Source organism: Poromitra crassiceps (assembly GCF_964638095.1).
Source record: "Poromitra crassiceps genome assembly, contig: HAP1_SCAFFOLD_136, whole genome shotgun sequence".
In the NCBI taxonomy this organism is placed as follows: domain Eukaryota; kingdom Metazoa; phylum Chordata; class Actinopteri; order Beryciformes; family Melamphaidae; genus Poromitra; species Poromitra crassiceps.
The window spans coordinates 237,888-261,257 of record NW_028152226.1 but is presented as its reverse complement, the minus strand read 5'-3'; the positions used below and the strand labels follow the sequence as shown (position 1 = coordinate 261,257).

General features: G+C 42.4%; 1 protein-coding gene across 1 annotated transcript; it reads right to left on the bottom strand.

Annotated features, from left to right (window-relative positions):
* Nucleotides 1–232: 232 nt before the first annotated feature.
* On the bottom strand, nucleotides 233–19,576 carry LOC310770628 (HORMA domain-containing protein 1-like). Its single transcript, XM_083663372.1, has 16 exons — nucleotides 19,481–19,576; nucleotides 19,163–19,225; nucleotides 16,739–16,883; nucleotides 16,342–16,405; nucleotides 15,908–15,944; nucleotides 15,727–15,747; nucleotides 15,452–15,478; nucleotides 14,975–15,042; nucleotides 13,047–13,198; nucleotides 12,372–12,529; nucleotides 8,174–8,254; nucleotides 6,060–6,120; nucleotides 4,114–4,175; nucleotides 3,659–3,742; nucleotides 1,809–1,874; nucleotides 233–368 (listed from the first exon to the last, which is right to left on the bottom strand). Exons 2-16 carry the CDS (start codon nucleotides 19,202–19,204, stop codon nucleotides 240–242), a joined length of 1,197 nt encoding a protein of 398 aa, XP_083519498.1. The 5' UTR covers nucleotides 19,205–19,225; nucleotides 19,481–19,576; the 3' UTR covers nucleotides 233–239.
* Nucleotides 19,577–23,370: the final 3,794 nt, after the last annotated feature.

Below are 23,370 nucleotides of genomic sequence, written 5' to 3'. Positions count from 1 at the left end.
ATGCGGCGCCGTGCATATTGCACAACATGTGGGCACAGTCTATTACAGGGAAAGCTTACTCTCATTGTGGCTTGATATTGTGGTACAGTAAGATACCTTCAAACAAACCTTTAAACAATTGAGAACGCAACAGTAAAACGACAGATATAAACAATACAACAGTCAGTCACACAACTTGTAATAAAAAAACAATCTAATTTGGTGTAGCAGTGCTGCTTTGTTTGCAGTGGCTTTGGAGGCTAGTAGCGTTCTTTGGGCTCGCTGACTTTGCGTTTCTTCTTGAGCGGGAGCTCCTGGGACAGGACGTCCTGGAACAGGAGCTCCTGGGACACGACCTCCGGGCTGTTAGGGAACTCAAGCTTAGACATCTGAAAACAACAGAAGAAAAAACAAAGCAGACACGTCACCAGAGCGTGCCACAACTGACAGGCTGAGTCTGTCTCTGAGACACCGAGGTGATAAAAACTGACTAATCTGTCATACAAGCCAGAGGTTCCAACTTCAAAATTCGTCCATTTTCCAGGCCTTAAAAGGACATAAAACATTTGATCATATATGACTCTAGTTCATTTGCATTTCACCTCAGACAAGACCGGAGGACACTGCTTTCAATTCTGAAATTCACCTAGATTTGCTTGAAAGATGAACAACATTTCACCTTTTCGCCAACGAGGGCGCTGCTAGATGATGTCACTAGTTTGACTGTACAGTAGAGTACAGTAGGGCAAAGGTCCTCAACTGGTCTAGTCTCAGGACCGACATTTTTCCTTGATCATTAAGTCGTGATCCAAATTTCAGATTTGTTTTTATGCCACTCAAATTTATTTTACAATAAATTCTGCAGGAATACACAATGCCTTCATGCACTGTTAAAAACATGAAATCGACAAAAAGTGCAACAAAATTGCAACTATGGCTAAAAACCCAATCTATTATAAAAGGGAGCATGTGGGCAATGTTCTCCGTTTCAATTTGGTCCCGGAACTAGGGATGAAACGATAACTGGTTTTAACGATAACCGTGATAAAATTCCTTATGATAACCGTACGGTTTGAAAATCATGGTAAATACTGTCCATCATCAACCAAAGTTGGCAACTGTCTCCCAGATGCAGACGTGCAGCCTTGGAGAAATGATTTCACTGAGTGTATCAATCCTTTTTGGGTCTGAGTTTGGATTTGATTTGATTTGATTATGGATAATAAAAGACAACATCCAAGGGATAAAAACATGAGAAAGTGCAAAGCACTTATTTACATCCTGGTCCCTGGTCTTATGGAAACAAGACATACAGCAACGCATAACATCAAATAAACAGCACTGGCCCTGGTCCTGTGGTTATGGGAGTCACAGACTCATGTGAAATAGCCTCTAAAGTAGTTGGGTGCTAACTCCCAGTAAATGCCATGAAGCAAACTAAGCTTCAGCATGGCTACTCTGTCCTCCACCTTGAGCCAACCAAGAGATTTAAAATGTTGGGCATCAAGGTGAGTTCGAGGGGCAAGCTTCAGAACTACTCTGATGAGTTTGTTCTGTGCAGCTGTTGTGACAGTTTCTCCACATGATTAGTTGCCTGAAAAGAAGTGCTCGACACCAGCGCCTTTCTGAAAAGTTCAGATATTTTCAGATAATTTATATATACGGTATATATATATATATATATATTATGGAGTGGACGCACAGAAAAGCCGGAGCGCTCTGAAAAAAGACGATGGGCAAAGCGCACTTTCAGACGCCTCCATACGCTCTCTGCTCTTTGGAAACAACTGAAAAAAGACAAATTAGGGACAGCAGGATGAATGCATCACCTTCTTGTCCTGGCTGATGGGGGTGGGCAATGGCTTCTTGCTGATCTTGGTGGTCAATTTCCTCTCCTGCATGCACACAAAGTAACATACAGACACACACACACACACACACACACACACACAGTAAATTCGAAGAACTGTCTTCAAGACAACATCAAATAACTGAAATGATTGTTTTTCTTTTTTACACCAGGTCAAATATAAATTGTGGGTTAGTTTTCTACTAAAAGAAAACGTGACAGTCCTCAAAACGTAGACAATATATTGCTGAAGTATTGTACTACAGTGATTTTCCACGCTTCACTGGCTGTGTTAACATGCACAGATCAGACATACATGACTGAGATAAGTCCATCTTATACTGGATGAACACTTAAGCTTAATTTATACTTATTAGAAAGTGTCGCTCAGCACATGGTCGCAGACGAAAAATAATGTGTCGCTCATGTTGCTGCATTTATGCTTCTCTCCGCGGCGCAACGGTCACGTGATGCTAGAGACAGAGGGAGGCAGAGAACTAGTGCAATGCAGACAGGCAAGAGAGGGAATGCTGTCAGTGAACCCAAGAGGCAAGATGTAACTGCAGCCGCATATAACGACACACAACCACACAATCACCTCCTCTCTCTCTGGGAAGTTGGTCACGGTGTTCTTTGTGATTTTCACGAAGTCATACATCAAGGACATGCTGATAAAAATACCGGGAGGCGGGGACACACTCATTAATTTAATTTCAGTGAAAACTAAAACAAGGAAGTCGCGCGTGCCCGTCTATATAGCCAATCAGACTTGCGCGACATTATGTGACGTAGTCAGCGACCCTAGACATTTCACCAGGTAGCAGACGCTGCTCGCAGACACTTGAAAGTGTCGACTCAAGTCCTCATTTCTGTCGGCGACCGTTTCAAAAGTGTCGGCAGACGAAGCATAAATTGGGCTTTACTGTAGCATGGAAACATTCAACTCCTTTCACTTTCACTTTTCACTCCTTCACAGAGCCTTACAGCATGCATGATGCTTGATGTCAACAACAAACAACATGTCAGCAAGCACTACTTATTATGTCTATTCTAAAGTCATCTATTGCTCAGTCAAAGAGGGACGGAGGAAATGAATCACAGGGTATGAAAGGTTCATGTAAACCAGGGGTGGGCAACTGGCTTCACTCACTCAGTGTGGGTCAATAAAAAACTAACAAAACAAAAAACAAGGCAGACACTTTTGGTTTGGTTAGGTTAGAAAACCAAAATCTGTGTTTTTATTTTACTGTACATCCCAGAACATGGCGCTAATGGCGTGAGCATTGTCCATCCACATACTGTTTAATGTTAGCATTTGAGCTAACGCTATTGTAACAAACTATATCCACATGCACATGCAACATTACTAATCTGATTAATATCACATATTTGGGTGATGTACCCCATCAAATTGCTGTAGCGGGCTGTTTTAAAGCTAGAGCAAAGTTTCTGGTGTCATCTGAATGGAAGAATGACTCAATTTGAATATGAAAAATATAAATGTTGTTATAATAAACTTGGATTACCAGTCCTTTTCATCAAATTAGTAGCTATAATTGGGAGTGATGGTGTTACAGTAGGCTACTGGTGGAAGTGCACGGTCACAATCTGGCCCTCTGGTAGCAAGGATTTTTTTGTGGCCCTCTCTATCATCAAAGTTGCCCATCCCTGATATAAACAGAAGAACCTGAATAAGAGCTTAAGAGCCAATAGCCTGGTGCATGGAAACATAGCCATTAGCCATTAGCCAGTGTTTTCAGTGTGAAGGGCGTTCAAGCAACAGTTTAAGCAGAGAATTGGCAGTTGTTGAGGTTTGGATGGTGAACTGACCGTGGTGGACCTGGTGACCCTTCCACTCCTGGTCCTCATGAGGGTCACCTCCATGTCAGACGTGTTCTTCACCAGAGTGTCCATCTGAAAGGGGACAGAGAGATGGCCGTAACTCCACCGACCAGAAGAGCACTTGAAGTGGTCCTTCCCTTTGTGTTTACACAGCGCTGACAGACTCTGCCTTTACCCACTGTGTTGGCTGCTGTTGGTCAACAATCTCCACTGTCATTTGTGTTTATTTGATAACACAGCTTTGTTCATGTAATTCTATCCAATAAAGGCATTTTGAGATGTGTTTTTTCTGAGTAAGAGAGAGCTATATCTGACACCTGAAATAGATTTGGGTGAATAGGGCAAATGTCACAGTGTATCAATAAGAGGGGGTGGGGCGCTCTTCTCTGCTCCCACCAACAACAGACATGCTCATTGTGTGTTGCTGTTAATGCCACACTAACCTGTGAGTTCACCATGACTTCTTCACACTCTATGTTCTCCTGGCAGATCATCTGGATCTCATCTGAACAGTCCATCCAATAAAAACAGCACAAAACACATTCAACCATAGTGACATTTATTTAAGTGATATTACCAATGTATATATATAAATTATATATTTTTATTGAGGGCTTGTTATGGCTTGCTACACTGTCATTGTCAAATCAGAAAAATGTAAAATATCAGAATTGAGAAGATCAGCATAAATCAGCGCACCAAAGAAACAGCATTTTGAAGATGTCTTTAACTGAAGACTTAAACTGCTATATTTAACAGTATTTAAGACAGGGGTGCTCCGATCACGTTTTTTTTTTGCCACCGATCACCCATGAGAAATATCTGCCTGACCGATCACCGACTACAATTTCTTTTTTAAAGCAGCTATAGTCAATTATAAAACAAGTTTCCATTTGACATAATAGGCCTACAATTCATGCATCAAATTGAAAGTGCAGCACATTTTCTTGTGTAGGCTAAAGGAAACCGCCAACATGATTTCTTTGTGTGATATAACTGGAGCACAAGACTGTGTTGAGAGTAGAAACGGCTAGAAGAATGTTCTCCTTTATAGTTCAGTCCAGTTCCCTCAGTTCAGTTTATAAATGAACAAAAATATTCCACTTCGGGATTTCCATGTTAACAGTTCAATGCATTCAAGTTCACTCAACAAAAATACATTCTCGGATTTCCCTGTTGTTAGAGAATGGAATTTCCCGGAAATTCCATTCTCTAACACCTGTTATCCAAGAAAAATAACTTGGACCAATGCGACCCAAGGAAACTATTTTATAGATATATAATCATAAGCTGCTAAAGCTAACCGAAGCTATTAAGCAAAGCTTCGTCAAGTGGTCACCCGTCTATGCCAACGCACGGCTGCTGACATGCTGTTGTCAGTTCAGGTTAGTTCATTAGTTGGTTAGTCAATTACAAGATTAGAACAGCTGTCTGTCAGCTCCTCAATGGATTTTCTTGCGATGACGAGAGGATGAGGAGATATTTTGCCATGTTTAACATTATGAGGACGCACGCAAATTTGGATCAAACGCGGACTTAACACAGCGCAAATGCCTCTGTAGGCTGACTTAGTGGATGACTGGAGGTAACTTCACAAGGGGCGTGTTGACAGAGTCTGGTGCGGTGTGGAGGTGAGTAAAAAAACACTGACGGAAGAGCGTGTGATTTGCAACACAATGCTATAAACGATAGAGCATAATATGAAAGTGAAACGATAGATAAATGTTTTCTATCATGAAAATGTTTGTTTTGTTTTTTTTGCGATTTGTCTCTCCCTGGAGCTCAAGGTCGCTCCCCGACCCGCTTCCTCAACTGCATCCTGAATGTGAGCACTCGGCAACGGGCTTAGTTGCACTGGAATGCCGGGGGGATTCCTGGAGCTCAATAGTCAGTCACAGTCCCTGGGCTGGCAAATGCCAAATGACACAGCGCATGTGCGAGTAACGTCTCATGCTGGAGAGGGAGGCGGCATCTTTTAAATCTCAGGTTTGACAGACAGCTGAGAGCTCCTATAAGATTAATTAGCATTTATGACGGGATATGGTTGTAACATCATGAGCCCTAAGTGTACCGCCCACTTCAACTCCAGTCTCAGCAAACGGTAAAAACAGAGAAATGGCAATATTTAGGATTTGGGTTGAAACTAATGTCTACAATGTTGATGCTTACAATTAGGCACATAAGAGCCTAAATTACATAGTTGGAAGGTTTTGGTGCATTTTAATACTTTCTCAGGATCTTTAAGACATTTTAATACTTTCTCAGGATCTGAAGACACTTTTTTTCTTCCTTCAAAATTTTACAAAAGCTGCAAGGGTGATGAACACTTTACAGACTGAAAAAAGTGGGACTGAAGCATTTCTGAAAGTGAACTCAGAGGAAGACGTACCAGAGTCGTCCAGGTATGAGTTGTCATTGCGAGGCTTCTCCACGTCTTCAATCACATGACTCTAAAAGATGAAAACCATGTCAACAATGACCACAACAACATGTCAACAATGACCACAACAACATGTCAACAATGACCACAACAGCATGAGTCAACGACCTAATATGTCTGACCTGGTCACATGACTGGTCACATGACTAAAGATGAAAACCATGTCATGGGGGGGGACGTAGCACGGACGTAGCACGTGGGAGGGTCACGCTATTCCCACCAGTTTCTGGGTGCCCAGATTGATGCAGTGTCGTGAACACATTTATTTGAGCTAACAATGACAACATCATAGTCAATGGAAAGATGTCCACTGCAGAGACGACAGAGATGCATTTTCAACTTGTAGAAATGTTCCTGGTACTTCATTTATAAAGCATTAATTGGGAAACTTCCATCTTACCTATCCTCACTCCTCTCTTGTAACAGTGGAGGTTATCAAACACGATCGCGGTCCTATATCAGACTGTCTGTCCCACGGGTGCGGACCGAACAAGGAAAGACCGCTTTTTCTTGGTTCGCCCCCAACAAATGGAATGTGCTCCAGGAAAACTTAAAAATGGATCACTTGATTCTTTTAAAGCACTTTTAGAAAGCATTCCTCGTAGGGTGTGTTCATGTTTTCTTTGAAATTATTTAATTATGCTCTTGTTGTTCTTATTGTCTGTCTTGTTAACCTGTAATTTTGTAAATGCTGTATATGTTCTTTGTCCACCAGGGCTCCCTTGCAAATGAGAGCTTGCTCTCAAGGGACTCTCCCTGTATAAATAAAGGTAAAAAAAAAAAAAAAAAAAAAAAATACTTTGAGGAACATTGTCAAGATGGCTCTGCGTTCTATATGATATGCATGCATGAATATGTTTGGATCATAATAATGCGCCTCTGATGAGAAGTCTTCTCTTCATTTGCTAGTCTCCAACATATTGTATAGCTTATCTTTAAAGGATGGTTTTACCGATTATCAACCCACTTTGCATCTAATGTGGTTAATATAAGCAGATGGGCAGTGTTTACGTAAAACGTGTCACAACGGAGCGTTTTGCCAGAGGAGGAAATGGGAGCTCTCCATCTGGAATACATATTCACCTTATGTTCCAACATAGGGGTCAGCCAGTAAACCATAGGACTACCGTATTCCTCTGCTAAACGCCTGCACAGAGCCACAGCGCTGGATTACTCCGCAGATAAGCTGTTATTTTGGGTTATTTCTCCCGGTTTGTTATTGAAGACACAACAAATAGAATACACAAACGAAAATATGAGTGATTTTGATAGTGAGGACGATATGCCATTCACCTTGGTGACAAGAGGATACAATTATGAACCAGAGAGAGTAATATACAAAAGAGGAACTTTTGAGAGAGAGTGAACAGGCAGAAAGAGAGCGACGGGCAACTGCCATGATATGCTGCCTTACTGAATGCCAGTGTCCTGCAGACCTTTTTCACCATTCCCAGGATAAATTGGGGAAAACGTCCCAGACCAGAGAGGCCAGGTGACTTGTTGTCTCTAAAGTAAGTCAGTGTTTTGTCTCTCTTCTAAGCCTTCCTGTTTTGTAACTGGCAAGGATGATAATCTCACCACCTTCATCTGATATGTAACGTTATAATATAGACTACAATATTCTATAATATAGAGTAATCCAGCGCCGCGGCTCTGTGCAGGCGTTTAGCGGAGGAACACGGTAGTCCTATGGGTGGGAGGAAATGAAGTGCCGAATGAGAGGGCTGTTTGACGGTAAAGTAAAGCGCTGAAAATGGTCAAAATAGAGCGTACATGTACACTGATATTGATTTGTATATATGGGCGTTGTTTTAGGTGGCTAAATTACATTTTAGTTCCTGGTTCCCTGAACTAGAGAGAGAGAGAGCTCTGGAGGCTGCTGCTTCAGAGTGCTGGGTCTCCATACACGGTGTGCTCAGCGTCCAGAACACTTTACCTATTTCAGTTAGTGTATGGAACTAGCTGATAGGACCCCACTTCAAACAAACCCAACTATCCCTTTAAATGTATTTGACTGTAGATATATTAAAAGACGTAGATCCATATCTAAGTTGTGTGCTGACCTGCATCACAGTGGCCTCCTCCTCCTCCTCCTCCTCCTCCACGTCCCACTTGTCCCTGGAACACTCAGGCTCCTCCTCCACCTGCAGACGTTCACCAACACAGCTGTCAATCAAAATATAAAACCACCTCCCAGAAGCCTTGACTGTCATGAAGCGTGTTATTCACCGTCTTTTACTGGTCTTAACTCCAGAAAGGCCATTGGATTTTTGGGGCTCCAAGCAAAGGCCAAGAAAGTCAGTTATAAAGAGGGTCAATATAATTATTACGTTTCTTTGTACACAGTCACTGTTTGTACTGAAAGTGGCTGTAGGATGAGTCATGGAAGGACATTTTCAAAGTTATTTCTGTTCTACAATTCAAACAGCAGTTAAGTGAGAGCAGTTTGGCCTTTCTAGTGTTAATGAACCCAAATACTGTTTCATTGTTTTCTCTTTCTATTGATTCCTGGCTGTTATGTTCATTTAGAGAGGTCAGAGGTCAGGCTCAGCCATAGAGCAGCCAGTGGAGCATTAGTGTCTCTCTAAAGCAGTGGTTCTCAAATGGGGGTCCGGGGACCGCCAGGGGTCCGTGGCACTTTGCCAGAGGGGCCGCGAAAGGTTTTCAGGAAAATAAAAATATAAACTTTTTTGTGTGTGCAAAAGCTTCATAGTTCAACGAAAATATTGTATGCTTTAAATCTAAAATGGTTTATGGATTATAGGGTTGTGCGATGTCATGAAAATACCCATCGTGATTGTTTTACAGTGAAACATCGTTTTGGATGATGGCATTGTCGCGGGTGGGGGTGGGGGGAATAATTAATGATTTATTGCAGCTGCGTTGCTGTAATTCCATTTGGCTAGCCGCTGCAATGCATTCATTTTAACAACACAGGACAGCTGAGCTCTATGATACCAGCGGGCTTTGATAGCCTCTGCTCTGTGCTACAGCACAGAGCCAGGTGACTGAAGTGGGCAGTGGCTGTCACTACCAGCAATTTGAACGGCGCAAAACAAATAACGTTAACGTTACAGATCCTCACCAACAACGTGTGTGTGTTGAATTTAACTAGCTGGCAGAAAACTGACTGAATTACTGGCTGATATAACGTTAGAGAGAGTTTAGGATAAATGACTAGAGAAACGCAGCTGCTGTATCTAGTATGGAGCGAGTCCAACTTTCACTTTGGAAACAGGCGAGTTAAATTCACAGTTGAAGACTTGTACTCACTTTAGGTTGAAAACAGGAAAGAACGTGAAGTTTCTTCTTTGTCTTAAAAAGTTTTCACAACACAGCCGACTTCTCACACGCGGGGGACGCGCCGGCGACATTAAACAATCGCACCCAGTTCAGAGAAGCAGTGGAGCAGAGGAGGGGGAGGAGGAGGGGGAGTGGAGTCTTTCCTGAACTGAACTGGGCGCGCTTGTTTAATGCCGCCGGCACATCCCCCGCGCATCACGGTAAGTGGACTTCGCCTTTTTTATTATTAAAACGGCACAATTTTAATTCAAACCGATAAGTAATTACGATGATCCGATGTAGAAGGCTCAGAGGTCGTTGGGGGGTCGGTGGCGCGGTAGCATGTCAAACACAAGAAATGTGATAGGAAACAGCTTTAGCTATGAGGCAGTCAAAATAGTGGTCGCACCGTCGTCAATCACTGTGGGTGATTTATTTTACAAGTGGCAACTAGTCATATCTGACTAGTTTTAAATGTATTTCTCCCCACAAAAGTTTGATAGCCTATGTTTCCTAAATAAACGTTTTGAATCCATTTATTTCTCTATAGTCCATTCTTTATAGCCTCTATAGTCGTAGTCGATCTTATTTATTCCAGTGTTGTCATTAAGAGGCCGATTTCGCAGCAAGAATATTTAATTGGTCGGCACGTCGTTCTCGGTAAGGACGCTTTCGTTATTGAAACAGATAACATGCATGCATGCTCCTACTGTAGCCTATCTATCTGCATTTGCAGAAACTCATGAACCCATATCTTCTGGACATTGCCCTGATGAAAAAACAACGTAGCGTTAGCTAAAAGTAATAAGTGCGACAACTTGAATCTCCAGCAATATGCTAGTAGGTACCTTAATCTCTCAGTCCCACTCCACACCTGGCACCTGCGCGGCAGCTCTCCTGCACTGGTTCTCGGCTCCCATGTGGCTTTGTGGTAAGCATTTTGATTAATCTTCTCATCATACGAACCAAGCGCGAGCCATTGATTGATTGATTGATTGATTGGCCGAGTAGGTAAAAAGGCTTTTTACCTCCACTAAATTGACAGCCTACATCGGGTCGCTTTCGCTTTTGACGGCGGCAGGCACGCTTCTGGTTCTTTCCTGCCGTCTTGCTTGCCTGAAGTAGGCTCCTTGTTGCATGATCTCGATAAAAAATGGCATTTCAAGTCATATCTGACTAGTTTTCAATGTATTTCTCCCCACAAAAGTTAGGCTTTTTCTGACATGGGAGCAATCAAGCAAGGCAGCAGCGTCCCTCCTGATGCACTGGACCTGGCCGCCTGCAACTGCAGTCAAGCCAGTCCTCACCTCGGAAAGCACGGTCATTCTAGCCCCCACTTAACAAATCAAGCCGTTTTTGCAGCACTTGAGGAAACCGTGAGTTTGCTCGTTGATATAAGCGATTGCCCGAACGATTCATTAATTAATAAACTAGCGAACGTGAAGTGAGTCACGAAGAGCCACACCTGCCCACTACGGATATGCGGATAATGACCTGCCCCTGTTAAACATGAGCCACGATTGCGTGGAAGCGGATCTTATACCGGTGGTCGAGGTAGATAAGATACGGAGTCGCGGGAGTGCGCGTAGGCCGGCTAATTGTTGTTTAACATGCAGGCCAACCGGCTAGGTGCAGGTTATAATACGGATTCCACTGCATGTTAAGAAGTGGCTATAGTGGCGGGGGAAATCTTGTAGGGGGGGGACGACAGTTGAAGTCACGGGGGATTGAACCTGAGACCTTCTGATGTCTCTAACCAGCTAGCCTCCCTGCTGCTGCCTTCAGTGAACATCCAAAGGTAGAACACTTCCCTGCTATTGCTAAATACCATACCAAGCTTTTCCTGTTCCAGTTCTGTCCGTGGTTTTCTAAATGTTTCGAATGGCATGACTTCACTTTACACGTTGCTCAGGCATCATAAGCACATGGTGATTTTATTATAACTAGGGATCTCGTGCGCTATGCTCGCTCAATTCCTAGGCTTTCGCCTGCTCACTGTGCGGCCTTGCCCGCAACTCGGCTGCTGTGTGGCCAATGAGACCAGCATCACTGATGCTGTCATCAGTGGGATTTATGACATCACTGATGATGTCACAGTGGGATATATGACATCAGTGATGATGTCACAGTGGTATTTATGACATCACGGATGATGTCACAGTGGGATTTATGACATCATGGTGGGACAATCACAGTGGGACAGAGAAACAAACAAACAGAGCCCCAGCTCCCATTTATATACTGATGATAAAGTTGAACATTAGATGCTATAATAGACAGAATGAGGGGTGTAAATATATAGACAGTACAGGCAGTGCAGTGCGGCTGTACTGGGCTCTGTGGGGTAGAGTGGCCCATAGATCAACATTTTATGTATATAAAAGAGCCTAGTATATATAGATCCCTAGTATACCGTATATATATTTAACATTTATTTACCAGGGAGGACCATTGCGAGCACGCTCCAAGGACGCCCTGATTACAGTGTAATCACAATTGAAACAAGTTAAAACAATTAAAATCAAGAATAAAATTGTGGCATATAAAACAATGAAACACTAAAATGATAAACAATACACAGTAAAATCATATAAAATCACTTATATATAATAGATTATAGATAGATTATATATTATATATACAATTGGGTATGTGGGCTTTGTTTGTTTGTTTCAAGTTCTGTGTTCGGCCACAGCTATGCCGTTTTACGTGTGATCGGGCTGAAACCTTCAGGGTGTGTAAAGGGCACCCGTGCGGGTGACCTGACGGAGCCGTATTTTTTAATTAGGCTAATTAGCTAATGATGTAATGTCACCAGTGATTATGTCAAAAGTGATGTCATAAAGGCACACACACACGCGCACACACAAGGAGGCATTGTGACAAGACTGATCAGTGATGTCATAGGGGGGCACACACACACTGATGATGTCATTTCTCTTTCTATTTTCTCTCCCTCTGTCTTCTCCTGTCATTCACCTGCTCCATTCTGTGCTTCTCTGTGGTCATGTCCACCTTCACCCTGTGGAAGGCGGTGGACACCTCGCCCAGGGCCAGCTTCACCGGCTCCTTCTCAAACTCCATGCTGTAGCTGTCACCCTCCTTGAAGCCCGGAGGCTGGTAGTCCTGAGGAGTGACTGGAGGACAGGCAGACGAGGGACACAGACAGAGGGACAGACAGTGCTGAGACCATTAGTCCATTAACCAATTAGTTAATTGTCAGAAAATGTATTGATTACAATTTGGATAATTGATTAATGATTTTTGGCTACAATGCTAACATTTCCTTGGTTTTATTCATCTATTTTAGGATCCCCATTAACTGCCAATTTCCTGGGGTAGAATACTGGGGTACAGATAATCAATGATAAAATAAGAGAATGCTTAAAATGACAAAAGTCAAATGTGCCTGTATGGACGCCCGACCAAGCTGGAGGTAACACAGGGGTTTGAACCAGCAACCCTCGTGTAGGTGGGCAGGCAAACTACCGCTGCATTACCCGGGCGCACTAAAGAAATTACTCTTGAGTTATGCAATTAATTTATGCTACACTGCTGGAGATTCTAACTGTGCTAAAGCTGTGTGTGTGTGTGTGTGTGTGTGTGTGTGTGTGTGTGTGTGTGTGTGTGTGTGTGTGTGTGTGTGTGTGTTACCATGGTCGTAGTAGGCCAGCTTCATGTTGAGGCAGACCTCTTCTGACAGAGGACCCAGGTTCTGCATCAGAGTGTAGAGCTTCCTCACCAGCAGGATGCTGGCCTTCTTGGTGTTCTCGCAGGCCATGGCCGACACCTTGTTGTTGTTGTTGCTGAGATTGAAAATGGCCGGATGACAAGTCAACAGCAATCACCAGCCCACTACTGCTGCTCAATGTGCCTGCTCTTTCAGTCCCTGTGCCAGGTATCCAACCCAGTGTTCATTTCCTAGACTAAAACTAAAACTACCCTTTTTCACTGATGAAAATTAGACTAAAACTGACTAAAACAATGTTGTGATGACAGAAACTATGAGGAAATCTATTGACATTTTCGTGAACGAATAAAACCTAGACTAAATTGGGAAGAGATCCAATCAGAAGAGAAGAACTTTACCAGTTAAATCTCTGTCTGTATTGCACGTTCAAACGTTAATACCATTCCATAATAACAGACTAATAGATCTTTCCAAAGAGTGCAAATTCCAGAGAAGATTTTACTAATGCATTACACTTTAACTAAGCCCGCTGGATTTTGGTCGACTAAATCTACTGTAGATTTAGTCAACTAGAATTTTATGATATTTAGTCAATTAAAACGACTAAAACTAAAACATTTATTTCAGATGACTAAAATATGACTAAAATATGACTAAATGGCATTTTAGTCAAAAGACCTGAAGAATGTGGTACACAGTTGATTTCATTACTATTGACAAAAATGTTCTATTGTTGTAAGTGGCTTTGGATCAAAACGTCTGCTAAATGACATAATGCAATAATTATAATGTCAAATGGTGAAAGTAGTTGGTGAATCCTGAGGTGAACCTGCTCCTCTGAATGACGTTGGACTAAAAACGCACCAGCTCGGGTGGAGGGGCGGGGCCTATGCATGACTGGAACGGTCAAACGATGATGAATTGAATAACTTCACCTGTGAACAGTGAAGTGCTGTGCTAGCACAGTGCTGTTGGAACTAAGATGAACAAATATGTAATAATTCATGCGTAGATTCAGCCAATCACAGTTATCAATTAACTCGCTAATCCCTAGGAAGTGAATGTGCCAACTAAGGAGGTTCTGAATGACACGCCCGTCTTTAAATCACCACACTGCATGAACACACACACATGCTGAGTGGCACCATGAAATTTAGTCTCTGCATTTATCCCATGGAGGCATGTCCTTCCTCCATGGAGGCATGTCCTTCCTCCGGGGGGCAGCCAGGAGCAGTGGGCAGCTTTCAGTGTAAAGCGCCCGGGGATCATCTTCAGTTCTCTGTCGTCGCCGGTCAGGTGACCATCTTCTGCATTTTTTTTTTTTGGTGGGGGCCCATACCGATGTTGTATGGAGGAACCCCCAGGGGAGCACGGGGAGAACATTCAAACTCCACACAGAGAGGCCCTTTTGACGAGATAGCCCACCTAGGCACTGAGGACATGGGGGGGGGGGGGGTCACATCCACAGCGTCCCAGGCGGGAATCGAAACCCAGGACCTTCTAGCTGTGAGGCGAAAGCGCTACCACTCCTCCACCGTGCTGACTTCTACCATACTGCCAGCTGCTGCATGAGTACACACTGTATTTCCCTTATGGAAGGTTCTTACAACTCTGTGTGGCACACATAAACAACACGTACCATAATCCCCATAAGCAGTGTGTGCACTGTTACAAATCAAGACACACACACACACACACACACACACACACACACACACACACACACACACACACACACAGCAGCTTATAGAGGTGTTCCTGTCATCAGCACCTCAAAAGTCTGTTTTCTGCACTGATTTGAAGTAGACATTAAAAAATATTTGCATAATCATCATCCCACATGTTTCAATGAGTCAGTTAACTAACTGACTCCCAGCATAACAAATCCTACCTTTCAAAGGCCATCTGATGTCCCTCTGCAGTGTATTCAATCTTAAACTGGTAAAACTCAGTCACTTTCTGGTGGTGGAGAGAGAGAGAGAGAGAGAGAGAGAGAGAGAGAGAGAGAGAGAGAGGGAGAGACATCTGTAAACACATAGCAACATGGAGCCCAGCTGATCGGGTGTTAGAGAGAGAGAAAGAGAGAGAGAGAGAGAGAGAGAGAGAGAGAGACATCTGTAAACGTAGCAACATGGAGCCCAGCTGATCGGGTGTTAGAGAGAGAGAGAGAGAGAGAGAGAGAGAGAGAGAGAGAGAGAGAGAGAGAGAGAGAGAGAGAGAGAGAGAGAGAGAGAGAGAGAGAGAGAGAGAGAGAGAGAGAGAGAGAGAGAGAGAGAGAGAGAGAGATCTGTAAACACATAGCAACATGGAGCCCAGCTGACCGGGTGTTAAAACATCAACAACTGCAAGGACTAGACTTGCAAATTACCTGGGGGTTTTCTGGATCAGTGTACATCTAGAAAGGGATCAAATGAATCCAACATCAGCACTGGATATTTTGGGATTTCCTTAAAGAGCAAAGGCTGCCCCACAATAATCAGCAAGATTGTCAAAAGTATTGTAGATATCAATCAGGTCAAAATCTTTTGAAATCCATTTCCACTGTGACTTACTTGGTCAGCTCCTCACAAAGTGAATATGACTGTCACACATCATCCATAAACACCAAACAATGCGTATGTCAATAGGTACCAAGATACTCACAGACAAAATGACTGTCCGCAGCTGGTGGAAAAACAAGTTGGGTCAGTTACATGAGCAAAAGTGTCAATGAGGATGGGCTTTGGCAGTTGAGTGTATTTCTGACTTTTAGGAGTGGTCTCTAAGTTGATCATGACGCACCACCAAGCTGACATGACACATCTCAAAGCAGGAGATGACTTACATACTTCTTTTCAATGGCATCAAAGCATCCGTGCATCCTGGAAGGATGAAGTAAACACAGCCAGTTAACATGTTCTCTAACATCTTCTTAGAACTGAACTATGAAAAATGACTTCTTCACCTTTTTAGCTACTTATATGTATCATAATACATTACAAATATTTCTTGTACATTTATATCAATATCCTCTTGGAGTGGAATGGATCCCTGTACCTAGGATTTATCTAATGTCAAAAATCCAGATTTCAGAACTAACATTGAGTTCTTCCGAGTCACTGTCCATGTTTGTTCCGGTCCAATCCGCCCACTTTTGAGTCCCTGTTTGAACTAGAGCTATGTCCCATTACAGAAACAAGACCATCAAAAGGCCATTCCCCAGTCACTTTAAACAGTGGCTATGCCCCTTAAGTGTCAAACTGTACTGGAGTTATTTACCACTGAACAATCTGATTGGCACCAGGACAACTGCGGCCCTCCTTAAGAATCATCACTTTCTGATCTGTGGGAGAGGAAAACAAATATAAGCCTCTCGTTAGCAAATCATGATTTGAAATGGTAAATGAGATGAAACATCAAGACAGCTAGTATCACTTCATCAATAGGAAATTAACAGCAGCCAAATGTTGGTCAATCTTTGGCTGTGGGTGATCAGTTTGGCTACCAGCCACTGGCAAGAAACGGACTCTTATTAGTTTGTACTGTAGGTCGTATCCAGCTTTAAAAATCTAGTTGGCTGGTAAAATAGTGGAAGCGGCTGGTGAAATGTGGGATGTACCAGGTGCTGTGGTATGGAGACAAATACATTTTCATACAGTATGTGAATGTGAGGTACCTTGAACATATTTGCTGGCATAGGCTTTCTCTGGGAAAAGGCCCCTGAGGTAGGTGATGCTGGACACTGCAATGGCCAGAAGTTTCTTGACAACAAGCACGGACTGCTGCTCTGTGGTAACTGTGTCAAGCAACACCTGATGATGCTGTTTGAGTGAAACACAATGACTCACAGGTTGAATGTGTGGACCAGGTAAACATGGCAGCAATCCAGTAATTACTGTCTTTTGTTTTGTAGTTTTGCTTTTACTCGCCAGTTAAGACAGATACCATATTAGTCATGTAGAAGCTAACAACTGCAAGTCCAGGTGAAAGGTCATAACAAGCAGAGAACTGACATTTTTATTTGATTATGTGTTCAATCTTTGTAAACTCATGCTGTAATGAAGTTGTAGCAGGGCAGGTGAAGCACACACACACGCCTTTTCTTCTTCTCCGCTAGCAAAGCGTGCCCTGCCGGGAGGTTTCTATGGACCCGTTCCAAAGCAACCATTTTGACATGGCAAAGCAGGAAGTAAAGCAGGTCTAACCAATACCATTCATGATTGTTCCATTCCATTTAGTGCCAGGGCCCTCATTAATGTCATTGATTACACCTGCTTTACTCCCTGCTTTACCACCTCAAAACGATTGTTTGAAATGGGCCTATAGGTCTAACAGCACCAGAAGAGCTTTTGAAGCCTAAGTACAAATAGTGGAGTGGATAACATCAATATTTGAGGGAGGAATCATGCAAATTATGATACAAGCAGTAACTTATGTTGCACTTTATAATGAGAAGATACTCTTCATTCAATTTCATTCTCTGCCACGAAGCCGGCTTTTCAAAACAACGCCATTTAAAAATCGGTCCATCGGTTCATTTTTTTGAGGGAGACATCATCATCATCATCACTTTATTAACAGACACAATGTCCAGTATAAAAACAGACAATACATAAAATCATAACATACACATACCCCAATACATTACATTAAAAAGTTGTACCAATGTGCCCAAATGCTAGACTGGTACTTAATAGCACTGAGACCAGGTTGAGACAGCAGCATGATAATCAGGTTCTGAGACACATTAAGACGACAGATAAACTTGTAGGTCAGATTTCTCAGCAGGGCATGAAAGGTGTAGACTCCTGCACCACAAAACATTTCACTAGCACTGCAACACCTTGGCTTTCTGAGCAGAATCCTCATGCAGTCATTGTAAGCAACCTGAAGCTTTTGAATGCTAGTCAAGTCAAGTCAAGTTGATTTGTATAGCCCTAATTCACAAGCATGTCTCAGAGGGCTTCACAGAAAATATGTCTAGCTAATTCTATCTGACACAACAGTAGCAAATTACAGTAGTAATCTATGGCCTAACCTAAGCTATTCTAACCTACCGGCAACCCTCGACCAGTGATGGAGAGCAGCGATGCCCCACACACATAAGCGTGCTAGCCTGCTTAAACTTGACCCACAGGGGGCAGTATAGAGAGGAGTACAATAGGCTCTAAACAGGCTAATCTTTTCCCTCAGCATATTAGCTTGTGCATACAAGACACGCCGCTGCCTATACATGTCATCATCATCACTCATTTGATCAGTAAGAATGTGACCCAAGTACTTGGTTCTACAGCACACTTCAAGAACCTGTCCTGACAAATACAAAGAAGGGAAGGAGAGATCCTTATCATCTCGTGTTCTGCAAACCATAATGACACTCTTTTTACCATTATATTTCACATCAACATCTACTCCATACGCAGAACAAATATTCAGCAGCTGTTGAAAACCAGCACTGCTTGGCGACAGGATGGTCAGATCGTCAGCGTACATACAATGATTTATCCAGGTGTTACCCGGCCAGCACACATCCAGTTCTACAGCTACTGAGCTGTACAGAGAGGTCATTCATGTACAAATTAAAGAGGACATTTTGAGCACCTTTTAATATTGGAGGGGACATGTAGCCTACCACTTTTAATGTTTTAATGCTTATAATGTCAGCATAATGTTATAATGTGCTGACATAAGCGCAACGTTTCTTGTTTATTACTGTGTGAATTGACCTGGAACTGGAAGCAATTACACAAAATAATATAACGTTAGCGGCAGCTGACCTGCTGAATGCATAGGGGAAATATACCGTTATATGCAGTCATGGTTTTTGCAACGTCTAGGTCCAGTGGTTCTCACCAGGGGTTAGGCCCTAATGCGGATTTGTTAAACTTCAGCATTATTTAATTTACAAGAAGTGAACACAGTTAGAATGTAGCAGAATGACTGTCCTGATCAGTTTATCCGTTATCTCGCCAACGTCAACTGCACAGACATGAATTCTGGACAAAACTATATGTCAATAAAATATTCTCATATTTGTGTCAGAGAGAGATCTCATCAAATGGGAGAACCAGTGACTGTCTTCATGTGTTTTAGCGTTTACCTGTTTCTGTTGTGTCGGTCTCAGACGCTGCACACATGCCATGGTTGCAGTGAAAAACAGCAACTACAACAGAGAAGTTTGAGGACCAAAGTAGACTAAGATTAATGTTTCTAACAGCTGTTTCTAACAAAGGCTAAATGAGTTAGCGCTCGCATTAGTTAGCTAACTTATTAGCGTTATATTTCTACGGCAAGCTAATCTGTCATCTTTTCACGTTGTAGGCCTAGCTGGTTAACATTGCCTTTTACTCACGTGGTAACAATAAAACGGTATTTTAACAGTAACACAAATTACAATTAACGTTATTAAACAACGCACCTTTAAAATAAAGTCTGGATGAAAGCTAGCTGTTGTGTTGATGTTCGATGAAATGATGTGAAGAGTAAAGTCGTCTCCCCGCAGACTGTTTGATTGACAGGCAGCAACACTTTGTTCTTTCTTCTTCTTCTTCCTCGGATAGCTTTCCGGCAGACTAGATGCCTTACGGCACACTGCTGCCTCCCACTGGTCGGAAATATTACTGTTTATGGTGTTTCTATTATCTCAATGGTTTTCTAACCTATAGTCTATGGTGCAGATCTAGTAGTGCTAAAGCCAGAGTGTAGGTAAAGGAGGGTAGTTGAGACATTACAATCCCAAATATTTATGTTGTGTTCCATATGGGTTCTGTTACACATCTAATTTACAGACTGACAAACCAACAGACATCAGTTAGCCATGAATAATGAAGAAGCCTGCCATGTTTTCACTGATCCCCCCCCCAGAGCATCTCAAATCTTTGTCAGAAAAAATACAAATAAATCAATCATGAATTGATCCTGATATTTTACACAGCTTGTCTTTCAATAAAAATTAGACATGCAGTGTTTCATTTACATTTTAATGTATTAACTGTTACAGCGGAAAATAACTTTCTCACATATTCATGTAAACTTTTGTCAAACAATATAAATGCTTTTCTTTGGGTCCATAAGACATTTTGAGCACTATAGCTTTTTGAGTTCAGCAATCAGCACCTTCTTTTCCTTAAGAGGATGTGACAGTCTACATTAGGACTGCAAAGCAATACAATGACACAGTACCTCAAAAGGTATGAAGACAACTCAATATGAGAACTATTCCACTATAGGACAGTTAGTTTGTATGAACACAATAGACGCTTCTCACGGGGGCCATTTTGTGTCAAAAAGGCAGGGTTAACACAGGTTGCAAACAAAACACTAATGAGGGTTTCATTTCACTTCCATGATTGGAATGTGGAAACCCTCTGTAGTGGCAATCCAACAACAAAAAATGCCACTTGAGGGAATTTGAAGACATTTCCAACTCATGGTGATGCAAGAAGGGAGGTCCGCCATGGAATATGCATTTGACGTTTTATTATTGCAAATATTTAAAAATACACCTACAAAAAGCCGGGTGCACTAAGTAATGGTATAAAACCGAGCTCATGAAATTTACTTAATAAACAAACAAACAAACTAATACTGCATTACAAGACCTCAACCAGCCGACCACACACGGTTGAAAAACTTTGTGGCTTCCCAGTTGCTGATTCCCCTCATGCCGTGCACCTGTGACCCACCTATGTAGAGTAATGTGAGGGTGATTACCTAGGTGCCCATGCCCTCTAGTGTACAGGTGAATCAACTACAGCAAAGTTGACCCCTGACACCAATATCCATACCACACACATGCACAACATATAGAACACATCAAAATTGGCTACAACACCCTCATTAGTGTTTTGCTCGCACCTGTGTGTATTCTGCCTTTTCGACACAAAATGGCCCCCGTGAAAAGGGTCTATTGTCCCTTGTGAGCAAGCAGCCACACAAATGGATCTTAACCACCCAAGGCCCTAGGGCAGGGCAGGGATACTCAACTTGCTTTGCCTGGGGACCACTTTATCTAAATGACAGGAGGCCAGGGGCCAGTTAATAAGCAAACATTAATATAAATTTGTCTGTAGTGTATTGTAGGTTTTTGGCCATTTGGGTCATCAGCCAGAGTTTAGTCTGACAATTGTGCACAGACAGGATAGTTAGTTAGGTTCAGTTAAGTTATTTAAGTACATATAAGTGCCTGGGCAGAGAGCAGGTGGCTATATTTGACAATTTAGCAGGACCTCAGTCAAACTTTATTTAATGTTTGTTTTCATTGTGAATTAGAAAATAATCAGGGGGCCACATTGCACCCTATCGCGCTTCGCGGGCCACAAGTTGAGAATCACTGCCCTAGGGCCTAGTACAATGTCCAGAGCGAGTGAGTGGGCGTGTGCTTACCCCCCCCCCCCAGCCAAACCACATGAAAGATTGACTCGTGTGTGAAAGCAAAAGCCTCTTGTATGAAAGTGTAACTAACTCCTTTGATTCAGCTGACATAGTCCAGAGTCCATGTCTGAAAGTGGCTTAGGTTTAGCTTAGCTTTAGCTTCCATTCGGAAACTATTATTCAGAATCAGAATCAGAATTATTTTTTATTTGCCAAGGTATGTTTTCACATACTAGGAATTTGTCTTGGTGTGGTTGGTGCTGCTCATTAACATTAATAAGAACAAATATACAAGACATAAACAAATAAAATATAATAATATATAATAATAGTCTAAAGAGATTATAAAATATTATAAAGGGATTCAGATTTTAACAGATATAGATACTATCTGCAAAGTTTAGGGTAGTGGGTTGTCTGTAAAGTTACAGTCTCTTATATATAAACTATCTGTTTATATATATATACCATATGTGTTAATACTAGTAGTATTAACACATATATATAAACAGTATTAGCAGAGCATAAACAGACTTGTAAAAATATTGCGTGAGTGGAAACATACCAAACTTATAAAATATTATGAAAGGATAAAGATATTAACATATATAGGTAGTATTAACAGATATAAACAGTATTAACAGAGTATAAACAGACTTGCCAGCTAGGTGAGGTAGCTTAAGTTTGCCGTTTACAGATTATGTACAGGGTCAGGGTGCATCAGAGGTAGCAAAAGTGGGTGAGCTTGTGTTGACATGGTTTGCAGATAAGTGACAGTCAGAGTAATAAAGTATGTAGGCTACAGTGATAAGGTGCATGATATATAAGGTGCATGATATGGCAGCAGTATTGAGATAACAGGGTAACACAATATGTACAGTGGAAAGGTGCCCAATAGTAGCAGCAGAGTAATGAGCTTTAGTATTGCACATGGGGTTGCAGGTATTGACAGAGAAACATGTTGTGCATTGAGCAGGATTTAAAGGACAGTGAGGTGTCAGACTGTGTGTGTGTGTGTGTGTGTGTGAGTGTGTGAGAGAGAGAGAGAGAGAGAGAGAGAGAGAGAGAGAGAGAGAGAGAGAGAGAGAGACATCTGTAAACATAGCCACATGGAGCCCAGCTGATCGGGTGTTAGAGAGAGAGAGAGAGAGAGAGAGAGAGAGAGAGAGAGAGAGAGAGAGAGAGAGAGAGAGAGAGAGAGAGAGAGAGAGAGAGAGAGAGAGAGAGAGAGAGAGAGACATCTGTAAACATAGCAACATGGAGCCCAGCTGATCGGGTGTTAGAGAGAGAGAGAGAGAGAGAGAGAGAGAGAGAGAGACTCAGGGTCAGTGGGGGGTGGGGGGGTTGTTGTTGGTGGGCTCCCCTGTGGATGTGTGGCAGACACACACAGAGTCAATGGGAGGGCAGGGGGGTTGTTGGAGAGCTTCACAGCCATGGGGTAGAGGCTGTTAAGATGGCGTGAGGTGTTGGTCTTGACGGATCGGAACCTCTTCCCAGATGGAAGTCTGTGAAACAGGTGGTGGCTGGGGTGGGAGGGGTCCACCCAAGGTGGAGGATTTTGCTAATAAATGTATAAAAACTGAACACATTCACAAGGTGCAAAAACCATAGACTGCCCATCATCAGTGTGTTCCTGGTGCTGCCATTAATGATGCAACCACCTCAACAAAGTCAGCTACCATCTATGATCTTCCCTCACTGTTAACACTTTTCCTGAAATACAAGCATAGTTTGATGATAATTAGATAAGAAAACTCCAAAAAGTATTTACTGTATTTCTCTGACTGACATAAGTTTGGAATTGTATTTCATGCATGTATGTACAAGTCCTACAGTAGGTCACTTAAGTGGACTATTGTGGGACTTGACTACTGTAGGACAGTAGTGATGAGAAGAGAACAAGCCAGCAAGTGACCCCCAGGTCCTCCTGGCTGA